We start from the raw sequence: 18,430 nt of genomic DNA, 5'->3' as shown, positions 1-18,430 counted from the left end.
AAAATCAGTACGCACGAGACACCTATTATTAAACAAGAAAGTTATTTGCTTTCTGATATTGCACCCAACAGCGTTCTGTACTATAAATCTAAAGTCTATAAGAATACTAATACGATAATTTCGTATTTATTTTATTTTCCGAAGATTGGACGTTAGGACAAAGCGTCTGAACTTGCCAGCCTAGGCCAACTGTCAATAGCATAATAGCTGAGGAAGTATCGGGCGGCAGTGCGTCTCGTAATACCCTGAAGCCTTTCAATAGAAGACGGCTAAAACCCCAGCCTGGGTGCTTCTTCTTTATCCTGGTGTATTAGAGCGAGTGATCGTCCTTAATCAAATACGGAAGGTTCGTTGGCAGTTTAAGCCACATGCCCCTAAGATATTTGGAAAATCTCAACAATATGTTATACATGTAAACACAGTTTTTATTAAGATTGAAACAATCTAAAGTCATGACCAAAACTTTCAGCTGGAGTCATTGAGCTAAACAACTATTGAACCTTGTTGTGGTTTTGAAAGACCCAAAATGAATAAACAAATTGCCACATATAATAGGCCCTGTTAATTTGAGGTTTAATTCCTAAAATGAATTGTAACAATAGATTCCTTATCATCTGCCTATACTTTTTATTTACCGGCTTACAGAATAATTCCGTAGATTTCCTATACTTTATCAATTCAATTCATCGACATTTTTATTCCATAATCAAAATAAAAACATATACAAATACAATACAAATAATAAGATAATGGAATGGGATACAAAATAAGCACAAGTGCTTTAAGCATGTAACCCTAACAAAAAGATCAAACAATTAGTACAAACAAAAAGAACAAACCAAAATAACATAATGTGATTTACTTAACTTAAATATTTCTATTGTTATAATATTGCTTTAATCTCTGTTTAAACAAACTTAAAGTGGGGGATTGTTTTATATAGTCTGTTAAATTGTTCCAAATATGTGTTCCTTGGTAGGAAATACATTGCTGTCCGACTTTGGTGCGTTTTAGTTGTGGACAGTAGTTTGACCTGTTTCTAGTTGAGTAATTATGGAATGAGGCAGATGTACTAAATAAGTTATTAAATGATTCAGGTAATAGATTATGTTTATATTGATACATAAATATAGCAGTGTGTTTCGTATAAAGGTCAAAAATATTTAATGTTTGGGTTGAAATAAAAAGTGGATGAGAAGGATGCATAAAATGAACATGACAAATATTTCTAAGTGCTTTTTTCTGGAGAATATGTATACGGTTTAAGTTTGTAGCAGAAGTAGCACCCCATACTGTGATAGCATACGTTATTCTAGGTAATATAAGTGCATTGTATACCGTTAACAAGATTTTACTTGATAACATAGACTTCACTTTGTTTAAGACACCAATTATTCTAGAAATACTGTTTGCTACCTCATTTACATGAAAATTAAACGATAAAGTTTCATCCAGAAATAAGCCTAGAAATTTAACTTCAGTAGCTTTTACTATACATTCATTTCCCATCCTCAATTCTAGTGAGGTAGTGTCAGCTGACTTATTTCTAGCCTTAAATATAACATATTTTGATTTGTTTACATTTAGCGTTAATTTGTTAGCAATAAACCAGTCCGAAAGTATAGATAACTCCTGGTTCATTGTATCAAAAGCTTGAGTAATATCATTGTGACTATAAAACACATTTGTGTCATCTGCATACATAATCATGTCTACATGGTTACATGCTAGACTAATATCATTAATGAATATAAGAAATAATAATGGACCCAATATGGATCCCTGAGGAACTCCAGTGTTTACTGTCATTTTACTAGATGCAGTATTAACAATAAATGTGTATTGTAGTCTTTTTTTAAGATAGTTTGAGAACCAGTTTAGCGGAACTCCTCTTATACCATAAAATCTTAACTTATCTAATAATACATCATGATCGATTGTATCAAACGCTTTTGATAAATCAAGGAAAACTCCTAGTGTGAACTCTTTATTCTCAATAGCGTTTGTGATTTTTTCAATCGATTGTATTAAAGCATGACTAGTTGAATGGTGTTGTCTAAATCCATACTGTGTTTTACTCAGTACGTTATATTTTGAGAGGTAACAAATCGTTTGATCATACACAATCCTCTCAAATATTTTGGAAAAAAAAGGTAAAATGGAAATAGGCCGATAATTATTTATATCGGAGATGTCACCATTCTTAAATACCGGGATAACTTTAGCAATTTTTATATCAGCCGGGACACAGCCCGATGATAATGACGTATTAATAATATGCAATAAAGGTTTTAAAATAAACGGGGAAGCAGATTTTATGAGTTGGGCACTTATACCATCATGGCCAGGAGAAGTATTCTTTGTGTTTTTAATATAGTGGTTAAGTTCATGTTCAGTAACAGGCTTAAAAAACATTGAAGAGGTAAAATTTCCCTTTAAGAAAGTTCTGTGGGTGATTTCTTCATTTTGAGATTCATGCCTAAATTTATTATTTAGTTTTTCTCCAATATTAATAAAAAAAGAGTTGAATGCATCAGCTTTCTCATCATTATGAGAGAAAGTCTCAGTACCCAATTTTATTTTTGTAGGCAAATTGGTAGTCTTTTTCCTACCCATTATATCATTTAGGATTGTCCACGTTTTTTTAATATCTTGTTTATTTCGTTCAAACTGGACCATATAATATTCTTTTTTCCGATTTCTAATAGTAGTGGTTAACTTGTTTCTAAAATGTATGTACGTACTTTTATTAGTAGTGGTGTTATTTTGTTTGTACTTTTTATATAATTTATGTTTTTGAGAGATAGCTCTGGCAATTTCAGCTGTGATCCAAGGAGATTTTAACTTGTTCGCCTTATTTCTAATTCGTTTTAAAGGGAAACAATTATCAATTGTTTTATTTAAAGTGTTTGTAAAATTTTGATAAGCAACATTCGCATTATTTGAGAATAGCACATCATTCCACTGATTACTTTGTAATTCTTGCAAAAAATACTCCGTTTGTTGAGGAGAGTATTGTCGTTTATATACAAATCGAGGATATTGCTTATTATGTTTTTCCAAAGTATCTACACAGAATATTGGGAAGTGATCAGAAATATCAGTAATAAGTATTCCACTTTTAAGGGACGTAGTAAAAGAATCGATGTTGCAATAAATGTTATCAATTATTGAAGCACAATTATCGGATATTCTAGTAGGACTTTTTATGATTGGCTGAAATGACTGAGAAAATATTGTGTCTAAGTGTGATTGGATAGTGTTGTCGGTAGATTGTTGGAGTAAGTTTATGTTATAGTCTCCCACAAGGTAAGCTTTCTTTTTTTCTAGATTAATCATTTGCATTACACATGTTAATTCATCATCAAACTTTTGCAAGGAACGTGAGGGTGGTCTATAAACTATACCACAAATAACATTATTTCTTGATTCTAACTCAATCTCAATAAAAATAGTCTCTGCTTCAGTCATACAAGATGACAGATCATTTCTAATAATATATGTTAGTTTGTTGGTAACATAGAACGCTACCCCACCACCTCTCTTATCTTTCCTATCATTGTGAATCAAACTGTAGCCTGGTAACTGGTATAGATTAATATTATCTTTTTCGGTTAACCAGGTTTCACTGAAGGCAATGACGGAGAAGGCATGTACGAGTGAGTCTAAATAGTTTGAGATTAAGTCAAACTTATTAACAACACTACGACAGTTTAGTCCAAATATAGAAAAGTTTGATGATAAATTAGAATGTTCAAGTGAAGAAATTAAGTTATCTTCGTTAAAATATTCTGTGCTCACATTTACATTATCAAAAAGGTCACATTCAAACATTTAAATTAGACAGAAAAGGAAATGACAAATGAATAAAATTGAGCAAGCTGCTTACAGCAGAGAATAGTTAACACTATATAGCCTAAGTTAACAAGTATGTACAATAAATTACAATATATACAATGTAATATGAATTGTTTTATCATGACATACCAACAACAACTAAACGACAGGCAGTGAAACAATAATGATGATCATGGACGCCAATTAAATATTTGGTTAACTTAAAAGATGTTGATCAATCTAACTCACCGATGTCCAGAATGTATTATTATGGCAAGTTATCGTTACTCACTGGTAAGTCAAACATCGCCGGTAAACAGCTACGTTGAAACGGTCTAGAACATGATGTCTCAATAACGGCGCTCACTTATTAATCACATCAGCCACTTAATGTTGTTATAATTTGTCATTATACATCACTAGTAAAGTACGGATAGTATAACTTAAATGCTTTATGCATGCTTTAACTGAGTTTTTTTTATCTGGCAAAATCAATGTTTCTTAAGTGAATGACCAAGCATGCGTTGATAACATTTATTTTATATTTGTCGCTTTAGGCCATGTGATAAGTAAAAGTGACAAGTGACAAGTTAAGGAACAATCTACTTGACACAATTTGTGATGGTTCAAAGTAATCATGCTTTATAAGAGACAGGGCTAGGGGCTGAAGTGTACGCCACTACGTTAGGAAATCCCGTATAATCTCTTTGATAACGTAGGATTAGAAAGCCACCCGAAAAGGCAATGTATTCGATACAATCGTGGGATCCCATACCGTTTGACATACAAGAGACACGAGCAATTTGACAACGGTTTTTTTAAACATCTAGGCTGATGAAATGCACTTCGTTATAATGTCCTGTATACAAACATAGGCCTATGAGAGTATGTCAATGATTGTAAGTGGGGGGGGGGGGGGGGGGGGCTACAGTATTATGACCTTGTAGAATTGTAGTCATGTACAATGATATCAAATTATTAATAGCTATTGTCTATAATAAATAATTTTATACCTAAAAAGTATATATTGTTTGCATTGATATTAGGGAATCTGAAATGTAAAGTACAACGGTAATAAACCTATAGGAAAGCAAGAAATGTAAGCCTATTCATGTACGTAAAAATATACCGAATTATTGTTATAATTATACAGTTTCAATAATTCTGAATAAAGTTATATTTATTTTTAACACCATTCGTCTAAAAAAACATGTCAATATCAGGAATTAATGTCTAGACACTGATGGCTCCAGATAAAGTTTCTTTTTTTGTAGGGCATCGACCAAAAAAATATCCCTTTTCCCAATTTTCCGGTTCGAGTTTTGATAAAGTTAAACACAATCTTAATAGCATGTACCCCTCGGGCTTTTGAACAATATCACTATAAAATCGTGTTGATTTTATTCACAAGCTACAAATCTGTCTCAATTGAGCTATTACGCTATCCGATTTTGTACAATTCAACTATTGGTATCCACAGATTATCGTAAATTACGCCTAAGGAAATTTAACTATTCGCTAAAAAGAGTGTTCACTGAAGCGTATCATGTACTTGTAGCAACTTTGCTTTAACGGTTTTGCCGTTGAGGATTCATCGATGTACAGTATATATAAAAGTTTAAATCTTTCGCTTAAAACGAATTTAATATGACCGTATGATATAAGGTGTCTGTCCTTATTATTTTATTATTGTTTAAGCCTTCATATCCCATCAGTGTTTGGGAACCGTTGAGAAAGACATCTGGAGTGTCCACTTTCTAAAAGTCGATATTTTGGATATTCGAGACGTTAACCGTGATTGACACACGTGTCAATGTTGTTACTTTCTAACGCGAGAATAATAATGTATTTTGGGCAAAATAATGATGAAGAGTCAATGTGTAGGCCTATTAAGTTATTTTTATATGAAGGTCAATGATTGACCCGTGTTTAGCGTGTGAACGAATGACTTGGGATTCACTGAACTTGAATGGAATTAGTAGGCCTAACATTAAGATTATAATGTCATTAATCAGATAAACAAGAAAGTTTAAAACGGATATAGCGGACAAAGCGTCTTAAAAGCCATGAATGTATAATTTAATATTATATATATATATATTTCTCTCCTTCAAGTACTCCCATTAAGCCCTGACGAAAGAATAGTGTGTTTCCAAAGGTTTGGCACTTTCTGTTTGTCTGTTTTACTTTATCGTTTTGATTTAGCTTTTTGCTTATTTGTTTTTGTTCCAATGAACCACTGATGATACCCACAGCACTTTCGGTAATTGTTGATAAAATTAGAAATTTACTTTCCCATCTTACTCTGTATTTTTGTGGAAAAGAAAAATTCCTGATTCAAAAAGAAAAGTTCAAACATACGATAGCGGAGACATTTATCAACTCCAGAAAATATTACAAGTTTGTTCGCATGTTTTCATTCAGAGTCGAGGCTACAAAACCAACCTTCAGACAATGTGATAATGAGCTGCTAAAAATAGGCGTTTCTTACAACTTTTTTTTCGGAAGTAAATCAAGGTTTTTCGAATGACCGTCACATTTCTCTTATAAGTTTAATTTGGCGTGGAAGATCGTTTTTAAACTAATCAAATTCGTTAACAATTGAAGACTTGGATACATGGTGTATAAAAGAAAGGCCCAACTCCAGGGACTTAGGCCTTTCTTAATATGCTAAATATTGATGTTATCGGAGGCTTAGACTAGAGTATGAAATCCAAGAGTAGGCTAGGCCTAAGGTATATTTTGGAATTTGTGTCCAGTTTTAAAGAAAAAAAAGAAATGTATTTACCTTGATGGAAGTCTAGGGTAGTGTCAATGCCTTTTCGTTTCCTCGGCCGTCCTTTATGAACTGGTGCAATTCCGTTGTAATAAGGTGATATTGTGTTTGGGGAATGGTTCGATAGATGGTCATTTGTATAGGGGATCATACCCCGGGTTTGTTCTCCATGTAACAATGTTTCGTAATGCATACGACAATATACTAAGCAGTCTTTCATACCAAAATGTTCACCGGTGGTCAATGTCCTATTGCATAATGCGCATGAGAAACACGGTAAATGATAGACGAGGTTTCTCGCTCTCATAACCATTTCCCCCGATGGTATACCAACATTACAGCGACTACACCGCTTTGATGAAAACCTCCTGAGGAAACAAATATATATAATGTAATGTAAATTTAATCGTACGATCGCCGCAAAATCTTTCACAGGAGCAAGCACCCCAATGTGCAAATATGAAATACTAAATAAAACCATTTATGTAACAGATTTATCAATGATGTGGCCTTTCGTAATGTTATTAGCGAGAGAGTAGACAAAAAATACCAATGTTAATATAATTTTAGCCGTTACTAATTTCGATCGTATTCTATTAATAAAATAGAACTGTTAAAATGGTGTATAACAAAACTTTGAAATGGAGGTCGGCAACGAAACTGACAAATTGATGAACACATTTACGATTAACACTTGTTGAACCTCAAACAGGTGCAGAAGGATGGTTCCCTGACGACCGGTCGCGAATCCCTCTTCATGTGGGCCTGGGTGAACATGATGTTAACATTACAAATATTATTGGTTTTCTCTAAAGACGAAAGATGACGATTCATCTATAAAAATGCTGCCTATAGGCGCATAAATCATTTTTTATAATTTACTTTTTAATCCGGTAAGACATAGAGCTGAAACGTTATTGTATGGCGGCCGGCTATCTGTCGTCATCTGCACACCTGTAAGCCTACAAGCTCCCAGCGTTTAACCAGATGCGACCTAACAACGGGGCGGGGAGTAGGTGCATGTGAACCGTGAATATTCAACTCATCCCGGTGCATATACAAGGCCTAGAGAGCTTCGTTATTTGTACAATTTCAGTTTGGTATTTTAGATAACATCTCGATCTCTGTTACTGACCACGCAGATGTTTGTATAAAAATAATGTTCCCATACAATCAGTCGTGTGAATTATGGTTTTGCGCGTATAATTTGATAAGTAGCAATTTATCGTCTGACAAAATGAAAAATTGCGGTAAATGTGATGGCCCAATTAGGTGCTTGTAACTGGGTGGAGATATTTTCGGATGATGTTAGAAACACGACGTCATAGAGGGCAACATGGTGGTAGATTTCGTGAGACAGTTTCAATTTCATATTCGCACACTATAACTCCGATATTGAATGATATTTGACGGAAAGGAAAGTAGAAATAGTGCAGTTTTATTTCACGTCTATCATCGTCAAAATGAATACATTGTCGACAACAATTGACCTGTAGTATTCTAATAGCGAAAACCTTTTTTTCACAGGTGTGCCCGAATATTTTATATCGAAAGTGGCCTACATTTAATTCGAGGCGGTGAAAAGTCACGATGAATCGAAAAAATCCCAAATTAAAAATGTGGATAAAGTAATATAGCAATAGGCCTAAAAGATTTATTTGGGTGGTCTATCGAACGATTAGTTACGCGCGCATTGAGTTAATTTACCCTGACGGGTTTTTATGAGCCCATTGAGGTGGACATACCGATGACCACTGACGGACAAGCCAATAGAAAATATCGACTTTTGCTTAAACAATTCGTAAAAACAAAATTCCGAGAAGGTGACATATTTCTGGCCAATTCGTGAATATATTTGAATTTGCTAAGAAGCAGCTTGTGTTTACCTGTAATAATCCTCTTTACAATAGATATTACCATCTCTAGCGAAGCATGTTAGTTGATTGTCAAGTCTCAGTTTACACTCTGTACACCGTAAGCATTCCGTATGCCATTGCTTATCCGCCGCTAGAAGATAGTACCTGTCCGTGATGCGACCTCGGCAACCAGCACACTCGCTACTCGGTTTGGTTTCAACGTTTAAAATAGGCATTGTCTGCAATGCAAAAACAACAATTAATCAAAATACATTTTCTTAGTTAATTAATCTTACCAATAATATTAATGATTTATTTGGAGTTAACACTTTTACAACAGTTGCACTCGACCAGAAGAAAGGACAACAAAATATACACACAAAAAATCTTTCTAATAGTTTTAATACAAATAGGATTGAATTATTGTGAAATAGTGTTTAGTGGCTTATTTAATTGTTCTCTTTATTTCGGAATTCATATCGTACCATAGAAGGAACGTAACAATTATCCACAAAACTACCGTAATCCAGTAGAGGCGAATTTAAAAAGTTTAATTTTCCAATGTTTTTGGTATTTTTTAGGCGAAAAATCATGATATTGATTATAATTCAGTGTTTAAAATGTAATTGAATCATTATTTTAATAATAATGGGTCCGGTACCAATGGAATTAATGTGAAAAATTCTAGGGTTAACTGATAAATGGGTCTAATATGAACAAGTTCAATGGATATTGTCTGGATCATTGCCTATCTAGTTGATCATCTGATTCGACCTAATTTTATAATCGAAATAGAGTTTTTATATCAACTGAGAAATGTGTCTAAGAAATTGTGAGAAAACATTACCAAATTCGTTACGATCAGATTAAGGATTATTAAATTATCCTAGTCGAGATTATATTTTAAGTGTATTATTTTGACAGCCTTATGCCGGATAATTTTCGTCGGTAGTAGCGGACAGAAATTCACTGAGCATGCGTAGCTGAGTCAACAAAAACGTCAGCTGCGATGCACCTGAGGGGCCAGTTGGAAGCCCCTGTCCCCATAAGCGACTCATTTTCAGATACAATACTTGTGTTATATAAGTTACAAGTCGGAGAATATATTCCATGATTCCTGGAGATCCAGGTGTATTGTTAATTTGTACCACAAAAATTTAGATTAATGTTAACATTTTACTATAATTCATTTTAGATTTCAAGTTAAAACTAAAATGATATTGTCGGTGATCTTATAGGCCTACTCTTGAAAAAGTGAAATTAAAGTTTAAGCATGGACCTAAATAATTTACAGGTCCATGATTTAAAAATGTTGGTGAAGGCGAAGAAAGCCGCGGTTGATAAATTCGTAGTATATGTGTATGTTGAATGTAATTACATCAGACAAATGAATGTTTCTTGTAAGGCCAACATTATTAATGTTAAATGTTGTGACATTTATACTATCACCTGTAAATAATAGATAGCTGCTATCCATTATTTCGCTTGACAAATTGTAACAAACTTGTAAACGTTTTCATTATTACGGAGATATTAATGAGTTTAATTTCGGACGGGACCGGTACCCGATCAGATTTGACGAATTAAACGCAGCCTATGTACTAAACTGTTCGTTCAGATAGCAAAGTTTAAAGTTTTCGTTAGCTTAACATTATTCGCAATAATACAATGACACTTATTCGATGACACGATAGAGAAATGTCCTTGGTGGCGATTGTACGAATATTGAGGAAACTCTTGTCTTTATCACACATTCAATATACCTTTTGATGTTTTCTTGGTACAATATTGAGATTATTCTGACCTCATGCTGGGCCTGTGCATAGAGTTAGGTACTTGGCATTGAAAGGGCAATTCGTTACATTTAATCTCCTCTCAATATAATTCTACAAACTGTAGTATTTTGGCTCTCGTTTAAAGAAATAACGTCAGCGTAGGACGCACAACGCTATAGTGAACTGCTAGTCAACCCCGTCTTACGAGAGAGCGTAACTTAGTTAAATAAATACATGGGCGTGCTATCTATTTAAAGGGCGCGTAAATTAGGCCTGCAGTAAGATAGTTCGAAATCTCCCAAAATATCACAAACAGTATTAAAAACAAGTAAGCTGAAGCTGTATAGTTTGTTAAAAGTACAAGGGCCTCAGAACCACGGGTCCACAGACTTTCAGTCGTCTGGTTGCACGTTAGGCGAGTTCTCATTTACCACTTGCCTAGTAGCAACGGCAATTCGCACCGTATACTATACTCGGATTGTTGATATCAGGGACAAAATATAAAACGGCTCACATATATTGAATAAACATACAAACATATAAATTCGCACGAACGGTCTCTAACAATGCCGTAACAATATCAATATTCACTTAACCAGTCCTGAATTAGTCGACGCCTTAGGCCTCTACTTGGCCAGCTTTTTACCTGAGCCCTGTTTAGTCTATTCTTTCCGCTCGGTAGGGAGTGGGTACTGTTTTTCCTCCTCTACAATACACAATGTATTCAAATGATTAATTTGAACGTACAACCATACGAATTGTTTTGACAGAATTGATCGATCGAGAAATCTATTTAGAAAACGAACATCTAAACAAGCGCATAATTACAGTAGTCATTTGCTGTATATTGATTTATTTTTATCTTTATTGAAATTTAAAAAGCAAGACGAGACATTTCTATCATTTTGAAAGCAAATCTAAACAAAATATTCTGCACAGTTATCGTGTTGCAGATTGTAGATTTCGATAATAAATGCAATCCTTTGAGAAAGATTGAAGTGTCTATAATAAAAATAATGCTACCACACCGGTAATCGACGCGCGCGTGCAATAAGTAGTCTAGTATTTCATCAACCCTTGGACGCGCGCGTACAACAGTCGTACAATTTTCATCACCGATTGAACGCGCGCGTACCGTTTTCATCACCGCTTGAACGCGCGCGTACCGTTTTCATCAACATTTTAACACGCGGATCAAATATTGTGTCTTCGTGATGGCCTTGATGGCCTCAAAATGTGGAACATTTTCCACCCTCTTCATTCTACACATAATAGAGCCTTTTGAATGGGTTGTGAACGTCAGTAGCAACAGTTTAGTTCAGATTTCATTTGACAAACATCTTGCTGTTTTTAGCAGTTTAAAGGCCTTTTCACACAGAACTTCGGCAATATTGCGGTAAGCAAGCCGGCGTTATTGCCGGTCTAAACCCATTCACACAGAAGGTAATATTACGGTAATTTTACCGTCTTCTGTGTGAAAGGCCACAGTGGAAAGGCGCAATATTTAAAGTTTACTGTCTTCATAAAATAGAGGTCGCACTTTTTGAGAAAAGAAAATGGCGGGCACCTGCACAAAACATGCCATGCGCGCACATGTTTGCTGATGTTGTTTTGTGTGTCCGTCGTTTAGTTTTTTTATTTACGATGCATAAAATCTATATTTTTGCCCAACACCACTCCGTGCTAATAACTGCCCGATCGTGATGGCCATTCTACAGAAACAAAATCTATTAGGCCTACAAATAGACGCGAATTTAATTATCAGAAGCGGTTATGAGCTAGCACCGGGAGCGCGCACCGGAGGATGTTCCTGCTAGAACTATGCTAACTAGGGCCTAGGCTTACGTACGTTACAGCAAGTATAATCTTTGGACCAACATCTGTTATATTTTTATTATTATTGGCCGTATTCTTCCATTGTATTATTTACAAACTAACCTAAAAATATATAATATAATGGATATAATCTAATAATTTGGCCTAAAGTAATTGCCACAGTCTTTCTCAATCAAGGAAAATGTCCCCAATTTATCCTTGCTCAAAGAATATATATTCTTTGCCTTGCTTCACTGCGTAAGCAGGCGTTATATCGTGGACTCTTTCACACAGATCAGGCTTACGACCGTGACGGTAATATTACCGCAATTTTACTAGGTCCAGAGGCGGTCTAACGGAAGCCGGCATTAAGGGGTTTTTACCCTTTCACACATAAGCCGGCGTTCGCGAATTACCGCAATATTACCGTCTTACAGCTCTGTGTGAAAGGGGCTTAAGCTGCTACTCTATTAGAACAAAAACTGTGTAAATATTGTCATTCTTAGAATGTCAATATAACAGAGCTTTTATTGTGACGACTTCACTCAACTTGTTATTTGTCACGTGAATAATAGGCAAAGAACAATGCCTATAAATTAACAATGCATGATATAGGTTTACTAATACTTTAGTCAACTATACTATATACCAAAGCAAATAATGATTATACGAAACAGCTACAAATATAGTTTTAATCCTAGGGTGTACTATGTTTAAGGGCTAAACAAGTAAATTGTCGAATCTGATTTAATGTAGTCAATATTCCGTACTTTATAATAATTAAATACTGCTAATTACGTTTTATACTAGGTCAGAGACTTCGTTGCACGGTTAAATACCCCATACAAAATATTTAAAAGAATAATTAATTAAATACCATTAAACCCGTTCCGATCTGTAAAAAGCCTTTGCCATTTACAATTTTTCTTCATCAAAACAATCAATGTTAACAGCTAAATTATTGAATGTAGAATCGAGGAAGGCCCACGCTGATATCGCTAGTTTGAGGAAGGAAATCTGTAAACATGGGGGTAGGGCAAAAGACAACATTTCAAACGTCATCGAACAAATCTTTTCAAAATCTTAAGGCTTAAGATATTTCCACATGTGCCCAAATATGGTAGTAATATGACCAAATATGGTAGTGATATGACATCATCATGTCCATATGGGCACATCACATTGTTTTGTCACATAGAGTTTGATAGTGTAGATAGAGCTTTAAAGCTTAGCCTTCAGCCTTCCCGGATAGCTGGATTAAAGTTGACGCGCTCGTGCGTTGACAGTGTCGCCGCCTTGAAGACAAAGTGTGGCTGATAGATACGCTGCAATTCTAGCTAGCCACATGCTTGCTTTTCGCTGTTAGCAACTAGTTTACTCGCTTTAAAAACTGCTGATTTAATGATATTAAATGATGACATTACATTTAGTATGTTTTTATTTTTTTTTAAATTCTATTAATAAACTCATACCCCTGTTAAGCTTGTATATATCCTCTTTTGGGGGGGGGGGGGGGGGGGTCATTGTGAGACAAGTTTAACTTCTAATTTTGATCCCTAAAATGGTCATATATAAATGGTTGATTATTGTTTAATATTAATATTTAGTATTTAAACACCTATGCTATAGTTGGTCAACCCAGAACAGAGAAAAATAAATAAATTACGTTCTACAATAAAAGCATCGACAAGAAAGCGACCAACTACACACATTTTCAATATCAAAATTATTTAAAAAATTAATATTGAGATAATTAAGTAATTTGGTTTTAAAAGAACTAACAGGAATATTTAAGTTGCGGATTTCACTGGGTAAGTTATTCCAAATTCTGGTAACACGTGTTTATTGTTATAATATTGTTTGTAATGAAAGAAAATGACCATTTTAAAATAAATGTTTATTGAACTCATTGATAATATAAAAATATACGATTGTTAGTATTTGATGACAATTTGTAATTATTGTTTTTCATGTTGGTGTTCCTAAATTGTATTTATTTTGTATACATTTATGCGTATAATAATTATAATAATTTTAAAATTGTTGCCTTAGGAGATTGGACTTATTCGGAAGCTTTTTAACGGAAGTGTGTAAATCACCTCACCTACAACAATCTTAATAGCGTGTATGTTTTTTGCAATTTACGTAATTGAAACTGAATAGAAATAACAGAGAAACATAAACTACATGCCCCCAAATTCCGGATAGCTGATGTAGTCAAAGGAAATTTAATAGGTCACCCCGATAGGTCAGATTATCGAAACTATAACTGCTATGACCTCAAGAGCTAAAATGTCATTATATTAAACTTATTTTACCACCCACTATAAACATAATAATTAGTATTTTGACAATGTATGTACATTCACTGTAATTATGGTTTCTGCAAGACCATTTTGATTAATTTCTCTATTTTTATTTATTATTAAACACAGGTTTAACTCCAGAATTATTCAGGTAAGCTCTGTCTACACTTTCTCAAGAACAGCCTTTTAAAAACTTTATAATAATAATGATTATTGTATAATATTTATCCTTATCCTAATCTTTAATAAACACGTTATATCAAAAGATACTGTGCTACATTCAAAACACGATAAGCGGAAGCTATAGCAGAAGAATTTCGATCAGATACGTCTCGTCTCTGACAAGTTTCGTTTTCAGTAAATTATAATGACGAAATAACCGGTTAAAAAATTAAATTGAAAGTAACAAGGATACAAAAGATACCGCGATTTATATTTAGCCCTAACTGTCTGTTTCTCTCGGCTTAGGCATCAAAATACTCTTTCAAAAGTGTGAAGAGGCGTCATCGGCAAGGGAGATCTACACGTTTTAGCCGAAGGGAAAGCAATCAGACTGCCCGTCCCCATATAATTCAACATGTTTAGATAGGGCCTAGAGAAACCGAGTACGGGGGATTAGGATTTCCGTTTGATATGTGACTTTATCTGCTTTTGATTAAAAATAATCTTGGCAAGTATCGCGGTAACGTTTCTTTACTCTTCTCATCAAAGAAAAATTACAAATGTTTTGATATTGCTGGGGAATAGAGAAAGGTTACTGACGTTTTAAATATCTTTCAGGTTTTAAATGGGTGGTACTGTATTTGCAGTCATCAAAATATCTACGCGCGCGTACAAAGACTATAATCATACATACTGTTTGTTACCGGTATGTGTGCGTTAACCGTCTGTGTTCGTAATCTCACTTGAAGAATACGCCTTTATGAAATTAATGTTAATAAAATTACCAATTTTGCCAGAGTTTATGAACGCTTGAACACTCCACTACACGATAGACATAACTTAAGTAAGCCTACTCGTAAATTAAAATAATACAATTCAAGTTCCCTTGAGAAATGTTATGATATTAAAACACGATCAGTAATGTAATTTTGTAATTTCCTTTCTAAACCACTTGGGCTACCGGTGTTAAACCTTCTGGAGTGCCGAACTCCTTAACTAAACATAAAAAAGTGTAGTCCACGTTTGAAGCTCGTCACGTCTATTGCAGTCATTCGTTTTGTAAATAAACATTGGCTACAGTATTATATAAAACGAAAGATCTTCAGTCAACGCATCACCATTCAGGATAACCCTGATACATACTCAATAAAAATCACATAAACAGCCTATAAAACTAGAAACCCTTAAAAGAGCTGAGTGGTAGACACATTCCAGACTATATATTCTCCGAAAGTTCATCATCTAGCCTACTAGTACTGGAGTGGTTTGAGTCGAACCGAAAGATCGAGAATAGAACCGTATACTTACAACAAACAATCAATACTATTACTGTAGGCCTACTACTGTACTGTATTAATTCCGCTTCTGTCATCTACATCCCCAATCTAAGAATGACTTGTTTGCATAGTTGTGTTCCTTATATATCTTCCACTATGATTACCGTTAAGTTATCTTTAAATTAATTAATTAAATTCTAAAATGACCAACGCTATAGAACAATCTATCCACATCCAAAACACTTATACTAAACGGAGTAAAAATGCAATAAATGTACGCAAGGTCCATTTTTATAGGTACTTTACTATATCGTTAATTTTTAAATGGTATTGCTCTTTAATAACACAGTTGTGATGTAAAATTAACCTTCATGTTTTACGAATTCCACTTATTAACGTTTTAAATAATTAAGTATTCGTTTTATCCGAGAATATGCACGTCTGAACCTATTGTCTGACCAGCGTGTTTAGGAAGATGAATGTATAGGCCTATGATTAGTTGAAATGAACATCACATTGTGCACAACACCGAGAAATTAAATCATTAGGCCTAACCACTCTCTTCATATATATGTTTACGTTTTTACCATAATACACAAAACGAGATGTAATGATAGAAGCCTTCCACACCCATTGACGAGACACTTTCTCGTGGAACGAACGAGAAGAAATTCAAAAATTAGTTTTTTACACTATTTCTCATTTCTTTGTTTTTGTTTTCAGTAGTAATTTTAGATTATTAGTTTCCCATGACGTACAGTACCAATTGTTTTTTTTTAAATTAGTTTTTTGGAAAATTTAAAAATTATTATGTGACGGATTAAAATCTAGGTTATTTTTTTGATATAAATTAAAGGCAAGCATTTTAGGTTTAGAACTATTGATATGATTGCAATTTGATTGTATTGAACTGTATTCAATACCAACATTTATAATTCATTTTATTTGCATATTCGACAAATTGTATTCCTCAAAACTAACTTTTTCTTCCTCTTTGTGAAGGTGTACAAATAATAATATTTATTATTTTACGTCCATGGTTTTTTCGAGGTCTCTATTGTAATTAATCTCATCTTTGTGGGTTACCCAATGTTTTAACAGGTTTCTTGTGGTTAGGATAAAATTTGAAGTGTGTCACAAAAGAGTTATGCCTCTCTCGAATTGAGTATACAAACAAATACAGCGTGGTAGTACAGTAGTAGTGTATTATTTTCATTTAAAAGGAAAACTGGAATCAGTTAAAAAATAAAAAATTACATAAGTTAATAGTTTTCCATAATTAATAAACTTGTTGAATTAAATTGTAAATTGTGACTGTAACATTATCAACACGTTGACTTATTATGAAAAAGTAGTAAATGTTTCAACAAAAATATTATTTAAATTACATAGGATAATGTGTTACAATATTATATATTATTGTATTGTTATAAACCTATTGTAGGTGACTTAGAATATACTTATATTATATAACAGAATTTAGTAATAAAGGATGGACCTCTTTTCCAACATTATACAAAACACGGTTTCAAATACTATTATAAATATATAAATTGTATTGTGACATATACATTTAAAATCACGTAGAACATAAATTATTAATGAAGAAGTTGATTACATACCATAACACCGTTAGTTGCAGACAACTTTGGAGGAGTCGATGGGCTACGCATACAACTACTCATTCGAGGAGTCGGTACACCACCATCCATTCCCATCACAAGCTTCTGTTTATCAAGAGCTCTTCAAACAACTGATGCAAAGTTGATTTTGCTGAAACTTTTCAGGCTAGCCTCAATATAATCCAGAAGTACGTGTTGACACCCGAGTCAGTCCCGTTCGTATGAATTTAGTTGGAAGGGCTTGAGCTGACTGAGACTTAACTCTTGTTGTTCACAGTTTGTAAGAGTTACTCATTGCGTGAATCCGAAACTTACTACCAACCGTTTGATTGACAGTCTCATAAGCGACGCTCCACCCACCGCGACTCCTGATTGGCGGATAGTAGGTCGCTATACATACAAATCTGGAGTTTCAAGAATTAAGATCTTCGCTTTGTATTTCTATTTAAATGAAGCTGAGCAATTTTATTATAAAATCACTTCGGTTGTAATCAAACTAAACAAAACCCGAGTAGAGAGTTTGTTTCACTTGTTCGTTCGTTCGTTCGTTCACATTCGAAGCCAGCAAACGGTTTTCTAGTCGTACAATGATTTCAGCTTCACTAAACTCCAAAAGGCCTAGTACAATCGACAGGACAAGCGACCGTTGTGCTAAATAGTATAAGCAGAAAAACACAATAGTGTAGGTTAAAACATATCAACACAGACGCACAATTAAAACAAGAACTCCATTCTATAAAACGTTTACGAACAACAGTGTCAAGTAACCAAGAAAATATAACAACCAACTGGAGTAATAAAAAACATTTCCTATTTTTTTTTAAAACAACACATTTTTTCCGATTTAAATAAGAAAACATTTCCGCTACAGACGCGGGGTTGCGTATCGAGTATCAGAAACTTTTCTATTTAGTAAATTTACTATAAAAATGCCATTTTCGAAGGTGAAGATTTTGTCTAACAAATATTTTTGTAAGAGTATGGTATAACAAACAACGTGTTAA

At 33.9% G+C, this 18,430-nt stretch overlaps 1 protein-coding gene across 1 annotated transcript in view; it reads right to left on the bottom strand.

The window, feature by feature from the left end:
* The window catches only part of LOC140047095 (LIM/homeobox protein Lhx9-like), a 32,343-nt gene extending 14,634 nt beyond the window's left edge, over positions 1-17,709 (bottom strand). Inside the window, exons 1-3 of the mRNA XM_072091911.1 lie at positions 17,427-17,709; positions 8,500-8,708; positions 6,626-6,981 (exon numbers count right to left, since the gene is read on the bottom strand). Coding sequence (XP_071948012.1) covers positions 6,626-6,981; positions 8,500-8,708; positions 17,427-17,522 — 661 coding nt within the window. The 5' untranslated portion in view covers positions 17,523-17,709. The remainder of the gene's footprint in view (positions 1-6,625; positions 6,982-8,499; positions 8,709-17,426) is intronic.
* Between the last annotated feature and the right edge of the window lie 721 nt (positions 17,710-18,430).

Source organism: Antedon mediterranea, chromosome 4 (assembly GCF_964355755.1).
Source record: "Antedon mediterranea chromosome 4, ecAntMedi1.1, whole genome shotgun sequence".
NCBI classification, from domain to species: Eukaryota; Metazoa; Echinodermata; class Crinoidea; order Comatulida; family Antedonidae; genus Antedon; species Antedon mediterranea.
The sequence above is the reverse complement of the archived record's forward strand: the minus strand, read 5'-3'. Positions and strand labels throughout refer to the sequence as shown.